This window comes from Haemorhous mexicanus, chromosome 7, assembly GCF_027477595.1.
Source record: "Haemorhous mexicanus isolate bHaeMex1 chromosome 7, bHaeMex1.pri, whole genome shotgun sequence".
Lineage (NCBI taxonomy): Eukaryota > Metazoa > Chordata > Aves > Passeriformes > Fringillidae > Haemorhous > Haemorhous mexicanus.
In genome coordinates, this window is record NC_082347.1 from 35,534,320 (window position 1) to 35,548,910 (window position 14,591).

Below are 14,591 nucleotides of genomic sequence, written 5' to 3' on the forward strand. Positions count from 1 at the left end.
TTCTGCCAGCAGTGGTAATATTGTCATGTGTCCTGTGAAGGAAAAGAAGAATAATTTGGCCCAAATCTATTTCTTACTGAAACAGATCCAAAAAAATCTTCCAAAGCTTGGTATTTCCTCATAAACTCAGCAGTTGAACTTTGGCTTTTTAGGACTTTCAGGAAAATATTGGGAGAATGTAGAACATTTTCTCTAATAAAAATCTAGGAACCTGTGAAGATGACTCCTGATACTTATTTTCTGTGAATAAATGCATGAATACACACTTAAATTGTGGATAAGACTTCATCTATTTTTTTTTATTTATTACTGATTTAATCCCTACCTTCTCCACTTATTTCTTCTTTCTATATGCTCTGGGTTACTCTTCTTTTTTCCCTATCAATATTAATAATACATGCTCTCTGATCCTTTTATTCCTTCATAGTTCTCTGCCACTTTCTTTTTCACCTTCCCAGCTGACACACCTCTTTCTGTCACAGTGTGTGTAAAAAAGGGACTGTAGGAGTAAAAGTTTATCAAGGAAGTGTTTGTTTATTATGTCTTCCACTGATAAAGTTTTATTAATCTGTGATTGTCATTTGAGGTTTTGGCAAAAAATGTAAGTCACTTTCTATACAAGGGGAAACGAAAAAAAAGATAATTCTAGTTAGTAAATCATGGTAGCTTACTGCTTTGGGCAAACAAACTTGTACCTTATCTCTTCCAAAAGACCCGTGGAAAATGCATGATAAATGGCACATTTCAGAGAACATGTTATGTCCCTGTGAAATAACTTTGATTCATGGTTATGTATTTATCTTTAAACAACTGACAAACCTTAGGCTATCTAAATTATTATCATTTGCTCTATGCTACTGTGTTATTTTGCTAGGGAACCTGAATGATGTGAGGTTAAGATAAGACATCTTGCTTCTGCAGTCATAATTTTTTATAAAGAAAAAAAAGCACAAAATTCTCACTGTATTTTATTTTTGGATGAAGTCCTTTGAAAGAGTATTTATCAGAAATCATTTCCTCCAATTGTATTTTGAAGAGCATTAGTGAAACTTCAAACAGAGAAGGATGGGGCCTGTTGATCAAAGGGTTCATATTACACAGCAAAGGAAAATATCATCATGTGGGTTTATAAGAAAGTAATCACTAAATTAAAAGTCATAGCAGTGAATTTGTTCCCTTCAGTTGTGTGTCTGCATAAAGTGTTCTAAATTACATTTTACAATGAAGATTTCATTTTCTTTGTGTTTTCAAATATTTGTTTGATTTGCTGTTGTGACAAGTCAGGAATATTGACTGAAATGCTCTATTGCTTGCATTGGTAACACCAGCTGGGGCTTTTGGGGTTTTAGTTTTCTATTTTATCATTTGGTAAAGGTTTTGGTGAATGTAAGTTGTCATTCCCTATGGCATGGCATTTTTAAATTAGATGTAGTTGCTTACCCAAGTTCTTTGATGCTGTAGCTTTAAAAGTATCAACAGAAATGCCTTTTAAATATGAAGTAAAAAAAAAATTGTATTTATCTGTTTTTCAATGAGCAGTAATAAATGTTGGTTACTTGGAGGTAGAAAAATAAAAAATCATTATTGTTTTACATGATGGAAGTGCCTTTGTTTTCCTTCTACCAAGTACTTTGTAGTGTATTTAACTTGACTAAACTATTATTTTTTTCTTAGAATACTGGAATCAGTTGACATTTATGTATACATTGCATTTTATATGTAAATAGAAAGTTTTCTGGCTTTGAATTTTGAATTCAAATGTCGAACTCATATTTTGCCTTGGAACATGACAGGCATTTAGAAAATTTACAAACAGAAAAAGAAAGAAGTGCTTATGCTGGTTTTGACCTAATGTTTTTAGAAATATCTTTGGTGCTTGACTAAGTGTTTAAGCTCTCAGAAGTGAAATGCCTATCTCTGAGTGAACACAAAGCTTGGGAACATGGAAATGTGGATACATTGTAAATTTTCATCTTAAAAACTTATTATTCTATGCCTTTGTAGACTGCTTTGCTTTGTTTTCCCAACTCCTACTGTCCTTGGTAAATCAAGAGCAATTTGGTAGCAACCATTTAGTTGAAAGCTAGCTACAAATTTAATTATCTATATAGTTAATGGGAGTTTGGTAACAGCACAAACCCCCTGCCATCAACACCACTGCTATCATAGCTTTATAGAAGATAAAGCAGGGTGATCATCACACAGGCAACATTTTCAGAGAGTTTCTAAGCATATATAAATATAGTTGCACTGCACCTATGTTTTGCAAATGCAAAAATAATCAGGAAGCTCTGCCTTGAAGAAATCATTTCCTTAGCAGGACAGGCAGAGAGAAGGCAGAATTCCTGGTCTGGGGCTCTCAAGAGGGATTGACTCTCTTTTGCTATTGGTTATAAAGTAGATTTGCACTCATTTTATAGTTTTGGCATTAGGCAGACGAGGGGATGGATGCTGTTGAAGCAGAATTCTTTCACATAGATACTTCTTAATAGAGATGGGGAAATTGGCTACTCTCAGGTACCATTGTGTATATCGACAGGTTTTGCTGTTTCCTAAGCTTTAATTTGATATTATTACATTTAGCAAGCTATAAAATGCAGTAAAATTTTGCTGTCCTTAGGATGATTTATTTTTTGTTTGGTTAGATCTGCAGCGTGAGCTGTCAGCACCCATTTTTTAGTCAATCAACATGGTTCGGACAATCTGTTTGAATGCAACAGAAAAAATATCTTCCCACTGGTCATTAAAAAACCCTAAAGGTGCACAAGTGAAAATGGAATGGAGATCTCAAAGGTTAACCTGGGTGTTTTCCTTCTCCAGGGTGCTCCTAAGCCGATTGCCATCGAGCCGTGCTCAGGAAACAGAGCCGCCGTCCTGACGGTGTTTTTGTGCCTGCCCAGGGGGGCCTCAGGAGTTCCTCCACCTGGGCAGTCAGGTAAGGCTGCTGGGGTGGCTGTTGTGTCTGTCTCCTCCTACATTCTCTGCCTGGCAAAATCACCCTCACAGACCCAAAATAATGGCATAGCAGATGGATACGAGGGGCTGCTCGGTCAGCCTGATGTTTAGCCCAGCCCCAACTTCATTTTTCATGGGAATTTGGTGTCGTGTCCAGATAAAAAGCCCAGTGATTAAGCCAGCCACATTTCATTAGGACTTCCTGAAGCAGTACTTGTGCGTGTCAATATGCTCCAACATTGTCTCTCAGGGGAAAAAAATTTCATATGCAGCCACTTCCATGGTTTCAGTTCAAGCTGCTGTAAATGAGGCTGTACAGGGAATACCAGTGAGTATTTTCACTTCAGGCTAAAATTTAGTGCAGTCTAGTTTACACCATAAATCCCAACACTTTGCTGGCTGGGACTCAATTAAAATACTAGTATTTCCCAGAATGCCTGTGAGATAAAACCTGGAATTGTGTGAGTGGATGCTTCTGTAGGGAGGTGTTCACTTTGGAAGTGATCCCAGCTCATTTTAAAGTAGCACTTGCATTATCTGGAAGCACTTCTTGTGGTGACCTACCTTCTCTGCTAGGTCATTGCACAAAAACATTCTCATAAAATACTTCCCAAACAGGAGGTACCTACCTGCACCTTCAAAATCCTTTGAATAGCTGCCTACAATGATGTGGTACAAAAGAGCCATGACAAGAAAGTGTGGCCAGTAATGTGACACTGCACATGTGACCAGTTTACTCATTGTGACTCACTGGAGCTGGAGCCAAGATGAACACCTTTGTAAGAAATAGTAGACTGCATGGTATGTGCCCAAAATGCAGGAATAAACCAGAAAATATGCTTTCAGGCTAACTTTTATCATTAAGAGCCAGAAAAGATATCCTTTTAACCTTCAAAAATCCATTTAAGAGATTAAAAAGTATTGAGTAATGATGAGGGCAAACTCAGTTGACTTATGTTGGAAATAAGCTCAGCTGGGTGTTCTTCTTTGGCCTGATCACTATCTGTTATTTATTTGGGAGTTTTAGTTCATTTTTTGAGGGTGAGGGGTGTTAAATTTTTTTCCCTCTGAGTTCTGAGATGAGGACTTAGTTCTTAAAATGCTGTTTATGGCTTGGAATATCATTTTTGGAAGTGCTATGAAAATAAAAGTGTTACTGATGCTTTGTCAAATCCATTTCCTGGAAGAAATATATAAATGTAAGTGCTCTGGAGAGAGCAATGAGAGAGTAAGGATGTTTAGCTTATTCCCTGTTCATGTTTCAAGGAAATGAAAAAGAAATGAAGGTGTTTATAGTCTTGCAGCAAGAAAAAACATCATGAAAGGAAATTAAAAGCAATTGTTGAAATTGAAGCTTAAAATGTTTTTGGAGGGACTATTTTTGTTGTGTTCAAATTTACCTATGGTGTGCATCTTGACAGTAAAAATGCATTCATTTAGTTTTTTCATGATCAGCTTCTATTTACCATAAAAAGGAGTCTTTGAAAAGTAATTGCTGATCTTTGCTGTGTGTAAAGCATGGAAGGTATGGATGTTTAGAAACAGGACTCGGGTTCCACAACACACCACTTGTGTCATTCTGCATGTTTCTCAACCTGTGAAAGAATGCACCTCTTTTTAAAACATGTTTTATCCTCCTGTTATGTTCTGTCATCTCATTGCTTTACCTTCCACCAGCTTTGTAGGCATATATTTGGAATGCTATTCTTCCATGTGCTACTGTGGTACCTGTCAGCCACTTAGTGTTTCAAAAGAGGTAAATTATTTACTCCTACAACTCTCACTTTTTTCAGGGTCAAAAGCAAATAGAAATGCTTGAGAGTATACATTTTTTCTTGTGCATGGTGAGTTTTGGTGCTCATGGATTGCTCTGTAGCCATGCCTAGGCTGGGCAGGAGCTATTATGCAAGTCTGTTGGCATAGCTGTAGCTCTGCTAACTCACTCCATTCCTGTCCTGCAGCACCCTAGGCTGCCTGGGAGCAGATGCTGTGAACACTGCCAAGTTTTTGGAAATGATGTGGAAACTTTGGGCAGCACACCCATTCTCTATGCAGTTGGTTTCCCTTATGACCTAAATTAGACAAAACCAATGATATTGAGGTGGAAGTCGTGTGTTCAGTAATTATGTCTTGCCAAGTAATATCAGACTCCTCTATTACTTGCACACAGCCATTTTCCTGCTCGTTGGGATTGTTCTAGGAAAGAACTGACAGTGTGTCAAGCATGTTTGTTTAAGTGATACCTCAAGGATGCTCCTTCCCAGTTCACATTGGGAGAGTGTGGCATTCGTTCCCTCTCTGCATAGGTCCCAAACATAAGAAGGGAATGCCTGTATTTTTATTGCTCTGAATTTTCTCCAAAGCTGAGGAAGAAAATTCTTCACGTAAATAACTAATCTATGCCCCACTGGAACTCTTAGTTGTATACCTAATTTTTTAAGGTATCTGAATTTGAGTTTTCTGAGTTTTACATTAATGAATATTTTGGTGAAAAATGTCTCTGAATGTTCAAAAAAACCAAACCAAAAAAAACCCAAAAAAACAAAAAAACCCCCAACAAATCAATGAATAAACTAAGCCCTAATGTAAAGGTTAGTCTTTGTGCAGCATATGTTCTATACTTCACCTTTACCAGCAGCTGGAAGGAAAGTTGAAGCTGCAGATGGTGGGCTTTGGCCAAAGGCTATGCATGGAAAAAACTTCTCTAGGAGAGACCATATGTCCCAGTGCAGGTCTGTGTGTTCTCTGCTTCCTGCAGAAAATACTCACAACTTTACAGACTTTCAATAACATTGTTTAGCACTCAGGCCTAATTCTGTAAGTAAAACAGTTAAACCACTTAAAACTAATCTGTGATTTAAAATGGATTTTATACAGATTGATCACATAGATTCAGTCAAAGTATTGATGAAAATGAATTTATTGCAAAAGAAAATAAACACTAATTATTGTGATTCATGTTCTAAAAATGGATTTTTTCAATGACAAAGCTATTTGTAAAATTAAATATCCTGAATATCTGGAAAGTCACAAAATGTTGCCATCATGGTGGGTTTCACAGCAAACCTTACATTTTCTTTTGGGTGTAAGCTAACAATTCAATTATACTTCTCTGAGGTAACTGAAGTAACTGGTTTTAAGTGAAAGAAATTAAAGACAAAGTGTAAATTAGAAGGATCAATGCAAAACATTAAGCTAAATTTCTCAGTTTGGATTGACTGAAAGGTCATGTGCTTTCTTCATTCTTCAGTTATCTCATTCACTGCATTGCACCTGTGGTATCAGAACAAAATTAGAGGGTCCAAAAAATAACAATTGTCTGTAGGGTCCACATGTCTGTCAGTACAAATGCATCAGTGTAGTTAGTATGACACTTACAAGTTTTATGATACACTGGAGCTTGAGTTCATCTTTTATTGCTGTAGTGTCTGACCCCAAATTTAAATAGCTTAAACTCTTCTTAATATCAAAGCAGATCTAATAATGAGAGCAGCTCTTTTAGTTCTCTAGAAAGAACTAAATTATACATTGTAAAGAGGATTGAACAAAACAAGTTAGACCAGAAAAAAAGAGGATAATATATAACATAATGCAGAAAAAGTTGCCTATGAATTATCAGCAGTGGAAGGCCCAAGAATAACTCCTTCAAGGTCTTCTTACAGCTCTGGTGATATATTGGGCAATACAGAAAGAATAGCTTGGTAATGTGATAAATTCTGTTAAAAGAACTGTGACCATGTCATCATTACTACTAAAGCCAACTAAATCCCATGCTTTGAGGTATTGAGTTATTGTACAATAAGTTTATAAAACAATGTTTGCATCATTCTGGGATAAGGCCACTTTGTGCTGTAAAGCACGAAGAGAAATGAGAATATTAAACCATTTCAAAATAATTCAAAATCAAGGGGTGTAATTTCTGAATTATTTACAGGTTATTTGACTTTCACACAGCAGCACTTGCCTATCTAGGAAGAGGGTAAAAGTGATAGAGCACCCAGTAGAGCAAGTTCCCTATTGAGGCAGTGAGCTGAATGGTCTCTGCAGATGTGCACAAATGAGTCTCTCTGTTAAACCTCAGTAGATCTTTAACACCTCCATGGCTGTGACAGGGTGAGGTGAATCTAACTTAACCCATAAAATAACACTTGGAAATTAAATGGAAGCTGAAATGGAAGACTGTGTGCAATATTCCGTTGTTACAAGTACAGATTAGGATGGCAGGCCTCCAAACAGTGATGTCTGAAAGTTCCTGTCTGATATCCTTGACTCAAAACAGAATTTTGTGAAGTTCTGGCCACACTAACTGTGGTGTTCAATCCTACTTAATCAGCAAGCTACAGTAGGATCACAGAATCAATAAAACTACCATGCCATCTGCCTTCCCTGTCCTCACCATCATAATGAATAATGACTCATTAAGTGTTCTACAAGACAATTAGCTCTGGTTGAAAACAGTAACAAGGCTTTCCTGATTGTATTTATAATTTTCTCTGATTAAAATACAAAAAACCTAATGCATATCATAAGAGGCACATTAACATAAATATGAATTAACTAATAGTTTTTATGGAGTATTATATTTAATTATATTGCTCAATTTTTCTGACCCTTGGAAACAAAACCTTAGCTTGTGGCTTTTCATTTGTAGAATGGCTTCATATGTGTTCCTATCTCAGTATGCAGAACTGGTTGCAGACATACACTGGGGCATGTAAGTCTCATGAATTTCTACCTCCTAAAAACACATTCCTTTGCACAGTCCTTTCATACTTGCAAAATAACCCAATAAAGTCAGTGGTGCTACAAGGATGAGTATAGATTTTCCTGTAGAAAAGTCTAAGTAAAAGATGTAGCAGAAAATGCACTGTCATTAAGACACACAGAGGAGGGTTGAATCTCTGCTTTAGTGAAGAAAAACTGTGACTACTGAAAGGGGGGGAGAAGAAAAGTGAGGGTAGACATAGAAATGGGAAGATATTCACAGCTGATTATTTAGATTCCTAAACATCTGAAAAAGAAACCTAAAATTGATATTGCAAAAGGAAAAAGGAGCTTTGATAAATGATAGAAGTCTAGATCAGAACAAACATACTTCTGCATTCTGTTTTTCCCAGCTGGCTTATCAGGCCATACAAAGTAAGGTCCTACTTTTTATTTTAGCAAACTTATTTCTGTGCATCATCCTGTTGCTTGTTCTGTAGCAACCCACTTCTCTAGACTGAATGTTGTCTCTCCTTTGTAATTTTGGAAACAGAAATTGGCTTACTTTCAGTATTTGCTGTTTTATGGACACTGATTCACCAAGGTATATTTTATATTTGTAATCTAACAGTACTGTTTAGGTAGGATAAAGTGGCATGTAAACACAGACAACATTATAAAAAACTGAGCAAAAGTAACTATACAACACCCCTAGAAGAGACACCTCCCCCCATAATGAATAGCAACATTTTCAAATAATGAAATATCAAAGCAAAAAAAAATCTCAGTTCTCTCATTTCCTCTGAAGTCCCAACATGCAACTGGAAATAAGTGAAACTGTGTATTACACAAAAATGGTGCAGATGTCTAGAACTTGTGCTAAATTACAGGGGTGACTCAGACATTTTATTTATTATGCAAAGTTGCACTGTCATGTTCATTTGACCAGAAGCTCTACAGATAAGCTGGAATATTATAAAAGACTCAGTGGGGAACAGAAATATTTGAGTTTCCTTTTACTGTTTAGACTGTATGAAGACTGGATTTAATCGTTCTCTTTATTCTAAGGCATACCTAGAGCATTTTGTATGGAAATGTAATTTTGGTAATTTGTTGAGGGATACTCCATGTTACCAACATGGTGCCAGTTAAATGCTAACAAAAATGAGAAAACATTAACATTGTGGGAGAAAATCAAAATAATCTTTGCAAGAATTTTAATGACTACAACTAAAACTAAACTCCTAATTAGTATATTAAGCAGTATCTTTAAGTTACTGACACTGAGAGACTGTAAAATCCAGGGTTCTTTTCAGTTAGCTGGAGATCCTTAACGAAATAGCTCTAAGACTTGATGTAAACTAAAATCATCTCTTCCCAAGATCATTTTACTGAAGGAGCTGCTTCCTTTTGAGCAGTGAGGCCTATTTTTGGAGTGACTATTTTCTGCCTAATTCCATCCTTCTGCACTGCATCAAATGAGGGAGCAGACTGTGTTTACAGTATTGACACTGTGAAAAGAACACAGTGGTAAGTGGCAGATGGTGCCAATGATTACTTAAAAAATATTGATGGCAATAGCAAAAACAAAGGAGATAATAAGACCTGCTAGCCACTACCACCCCTACTCCAGCCCAAACCCAGAGCAGTTACTTCTGCAAGGTGCAGGATAAAGTCTGCTTGAACAGTACAGAGGTTCCTAGCACAGAAGGCTTTGTAAGTGATGAAGAATGAGGTATTGATTTTGTCTGCTCTTTTACAGAATTTTAGGTGGTTCTGTAATGAATTAGCTTTTACATCATTCTAGCCATAGAAACTTGATTCCTTTAAATTCTGAAGGATATACTTGGAAAGGACATAAACATTTTAATATGAAGACCATGCAGTATAATGCTAGCAGTGTGTCTTCCACACATCTTGGCAAAAGTAACTTATTGATTGGACAGTAAAACCTGCATGCTGTGGAGCCATCAGCTGAAAAAGGTAAAAAGATAAGAAAAAAAAAAAGAGAGAGAGCAGCAGAATAGAGGAGGTGGAGATGGTTGTTTTACAACTTTATCACTGGATTTTCTGCCCTAGAGGGACTCAATAAAATGAGACATATTAATAAAAACTGTTAAGTACTGTGAAAATTTCTTTGACAACTAGTTATTCATTTTTCAATCCAAAACTGTCACTGTTTCTTCAGAGTATTAGAAATACTTTTCTCTTTTGGGATTTTTGCAGTTTTACTTGCATAAAGGGAACTCAAAGGATGTCTGAAGAGGGTGTAAAATTCTGAACACTGTGAAGTGTAAGTGCAGCCATGTCCATCTCTTCCCCTCTGTGGGGAGCTTGTCTGAGCTGTTGTCAGGTTGCTTCCAAGTGACAATTTAGTGGTTTCCTCTCTCCTATTGTCATGGGAATGGAGAAGCAATGATGAATGCTCATGATCCAAAGCTTCTGGCCACAGACAGATGCACTAGGATCCAACCTTCTGATCAAAGGCTCTAACCTGGAAAGAATCCCCATCCTCAGCCATACCTGCCTGCTCACCATCAGCTGCAGTACTTGGGGCTCTGCTATTTTCATCCATCACCCACAGTGTTTTAACACAGCAATCAGATCTTGTCTCCACCTTCATTTTGCCAAGGTAAATGAGTTGGCTCTAAACCTGCTCTTCAGTTTTCTGAACACCTTTGTAGTGCTTTGTCCCAGTTTTAGCCTCAGTTCATCTCTTTTTACCTTGCATGACCAGGTTTGTACTCAAATTGCCACATGAAGGCCCATCTGGCAATGCCCGGTGGCATTAACATTTTGTTGCTGTATTCCTTTTAACATTTATTTTTTAAAAACATTTTTCCCCTTTCCAACTTGATATTTCTGCAGCCAACTACTTTCTTCTTTGAACTGTAAACTTTTAGAGTATGAGTTTCTGTTTGTTTGCAAAATATATGGCTTTGAATTTTGCTGTTCAATCTGAGTACATGTATATTCCTCAAGTTCTTGGGGTCATGCATTTCTTTCTGGATTATATTCGAAGCCTTCTCTGTATTGATGATACATTGTGATTTTTGTCATGATTGAATTTAATTACATAAATGCCAAACTCTTTTTTGAAAACAAAAATGAACAGTAAAAAGTGTGACTCTTGTTTCCATGTTACACCTTCATCAGCCTTCTTTCTCTTCAAAGCTATTCCTTGTTTTCTCTCCTTCATGCCATTATTCACTCTCCATAACTCCTCTTTCTTCTCTTTTGCTAATTTATCTGCTGATAAATTTTCACATTATAAGATCTCAGAAATCCAGAAAATATTCTGCATGCTCTTTCCCAGAAAATCATCTAACTCATTGTAGAAAACTATCAGGGGATTCTGGCACAATCTGTGATGAAATGCTATTGCATTTTGACCTGTTTTCCATTTACCTGCCTTTAATTCTTCCTTCTAGCAAAGTACCTCATAGCAGAGTCTGATTAATAGATCGCTAAATAACTGAATATATTTTTCCTTGGATCTAGACAATATTTAGTTTGAAAGAAACAGCAGTTACTGTTCTCAATTTGTATGCATCTGACATGACAGATTATTAAATTTCCCTGTTACCAGCCTTTGTTTTCTGGTATTCTTACAGAATTAGTGTTCTGATTACCCTAATGTCATTTCATAAAAGTTCTGTTTCTTCTGTTTCCATATCCTCATTCCATTATCCATATTGATGGTACCCTCTTTGATCAACATTATCTCCCTCCTTGAAAACCTTCAAATTCACTGCTGGGACAATATCTAGAAAATACCTGATCTCTGCTTTATTCTTTCTATGTAATGACTCTGTCCTGTTTTGGTCCCTTATTTATATACAGTGAAAATCCTTGGATGTAAACCTTTGCAAGGTGTAACTCATCTTGACTTTTGACAATTCTTATTTGGCTCTTGCATGTCTTTGCCTGCAAACAGCCTACTTTGTTACTTGATGCTTTTTTAGCCATTTTCATAGGCTTTCTGAATTTGCAAAGCTGTAAACTTAGGTCTTCAAAATTGATTGTCTCCCAGGCAGAGCCTTAGGCCCTTTGCAAGGCTAAGCTTTCCCTGGTTGAAAGAAATCATAGTGTGCTTTTCTGCTTTTGACATGAATGATACAGATGTTGACAAAGGAAAGGAAAAGGGAAAAAAATTATAAAGGCAACTAACAAACATGGGAAGTTCTCACTTCCCATGTTTGTTAGCTATACAAGAGAGGTTATACAAGACTTATGTAATTTTTAATGGAAATTTCATGGGAAAAAAATATTTTAATATTTTACACAAGTGAAAACAGTGATGATCAGATAATGCTGTAAAGCAGCATCCTGTTCTCCTTCCCCTGGCACAAAGACAGTGTTTGTTATGTGGAAAATGGGCAGCAGTAGGGCCCATGGGAATGTACACCTCAACCTAACAGAGCCCCTTTTTCAATTTTGTGCTCTTAAACTTTGAGAATTCAACAGATGTCTAGTTAGAGGTGCAAAATTAGGTAAAGTGAACAAATCCCTGTGCAAGAGGTGCACTGGATGGTAGGTGTCCTTCCTATGTGAAATTGGTGGTCTGGTTTTACATTCAGTCAACACATACTATGTGGAGCAGATGGCTTACAGCTAAATTAGAACCATAAACCTTTCAAAGTTAAAGTTGTACATGAATTAAATCTTTCAGCAGGGGTCCCATCACCTACTTCTCCTTACTCTAACATTGAATCCCTGGAAAAGCAGATTTTTTTTTTACTTTAATCAACAGAAATCAATCTTCAACTAAAAATAATTACATTGAGATCTGTTCTGATTCTTAGTCTTGGCATCATGAAAAGTTTAATTCATTACTGGGACAAAGCAATTGCCCATAATCTACCTTCCCATGTTTATTTTATCACACTCTTGGAGTAAGATGCTTCTACTGCCTATTTTTGGGATAAAGCTGTCCAAAATTATACAGAGACCAATCAGATTTATCATTCTTTGGCGTTTGATGGCATCCATCTGTTTATTTACAAAGCTGCTAAAGACTTATTGAGTTACTAGACTACAGAGAAAATAAATTGAGTTATCATATGTAGTTAAATTCAGTCCTTGCATCTGCTGTCTTTACAGCCTGTATGGTGTTTTCTGAAATTACACTGGCTTGCAGACCCAGGCTTCAGGAATACATTTACTTCACAGCCTTTTTATGCCATTTCAAGTGAATTTCTAATGCATGAGCAATTTGTGGTTCAGTAAAATGTTGACAGAAGAATGTCAGGGCTTTCTGGTGTTAGCAGTTTAAAAGCATGATAGGGACGGTTCTTCCTAAAAAGTAGCTCTTAAAAGTTTGGAGCTGCTCAATTTCTGGAATAATTTGATCCAACCCCTTTCAATCAATATTGCACAACTATTGTAGAAGGCTTTAGAGCTTATGGGCACAAATGAACTAATATTATTAGTAAGTATGAAACGTTTTTAAGATGAGGGATGGGGAATGAACTCCTCTTGTGCTCCATTTATTCAATTACTATTGTAAGTACAAACGAAAAGAAATAAGGTCTAAAGTTCAGATCTTTATGTTAGTAAAACTGAATAGCAAAATGAGGATATACATCTTAAAGGGATACTTTAGGGATACCATACATCTTAGAGGGATACTTTAGGGATACTATACATCTTAAAGGGTTGCTTTAATCCCTGTAGTCCCATGAGTTTGCGACAGTGAACTCAATTATTGACCACATCCTTTTTGTTTGTGGATGAACTGCTCTGTCACAGTGAAATCACTGGAAATGTCCTTTTGAAGGAATTGATCTGAACCCAGCAAAGAACTTAACTCAGAGCACCCACAGGTTGCTGAGAGCCCTGGCTTTGTGATAATTAGGTCATGATTGTTAGAGAAGGGTTGATGCTGGTTATGAGAATTTCTTACTGTGATAAATTCTCAACTTCTCTTATTTGTATGCCTTGCATAGTTCTGCTTCATAATTTTGGAACTGAGAGGTGTAGGGAATATATTCCAGAGAGATCCCCATGTCAGCTCCTGTCCTGTAGGGATACAGCAGATGCAGGTCAGTGCTGCCTGTGCAAGCCCAGGGCCGAGTTCTGCTTCTCCCTGCACCATCCTTTGGCATCTCAGAATGGCATTGTGCCCACACACAGCACCAGCTAAATGGTGCATCCACATGACTAAGTCTTTGTGGGACATGAAATGGGGAACAGTGTGGAAACCACCAAATGCTGCTTAGGGAATGGTTTGGAGCCTAGCAAGGCTGTCAGGACTGGTACAGCCTGGTGAATCATGCCTGAGTGCAGAGCTACTTCAAAAATTTCTGCAGGATGCACTACTCTATACTAGCACTAGATGGGTGGGTTTTTCTCATATCACATCTGCAATTCCTTAGGTTAAATAATAATAATAATAATAATAGTAGTAGTAGTAATAATAAAAAAGGTTGGAAGGTGATTTTTCTTCTGCTCTTTCTTAAAAATACAGTAAATATGAAGTGCTACAGAAACAATGAGAAGGAATAAGTTTGGGCATACAAAATTAGCAGGTTCGTAAAATAAAACCAGAAAGTAATAATACTTAAAAATAATTCCAAACTAAAAATCCAAGGATCAATTAAATCTATTTAAAACACAAAAATAAGTAAAATATAACATGAGATTAAATTAGGCTTCTGTGAATGTTATTGGACCTGGCAAGTGAGTCACATACTAAACTGCATATATTTTCCATACTGGAGAAAATGAGCTTGAAAATTACTGATAGCTCGTTAATATGGGAAAGGACAGACAAAATAATCCATCCAAAAGAGGGACATTTTAAACTAGAACCTGTATGTGAATCACTTCTAAAAGAATCCCCTCTTTATAAACCTGCTGTTTCTAAAATGTTTGGATCTGAAAAACATTAGTATTAAGTGAATCCTCCAAATTCCTAAGCAGGAAGTATG

At 36.7% G+C, this 14,591-nt stretch overlaps 1 protein-coding gene across 1 annotated transcript in view; it reads left to right on the forward strand.

The window, feature by feature from the left end:
* ATRNL1 (attractin like 1) overlaps positions 1-14,591 on the forward strand; it is a 432,570-nt gene that overhangs the window by 377,877 nt on the left and 40,102 nt on the right. Inside the window, exon 28 of the mRNA XM_059852017.1 lies at positions 2,821-2,935. Within this exon, the coding sequence (XP_059708000.1) occupies positions 2,821-2,935 (115 nt within the window). The remainder of the gene's footprint in view (positions 1-2,820; positions 2,936-14,591) is intronic.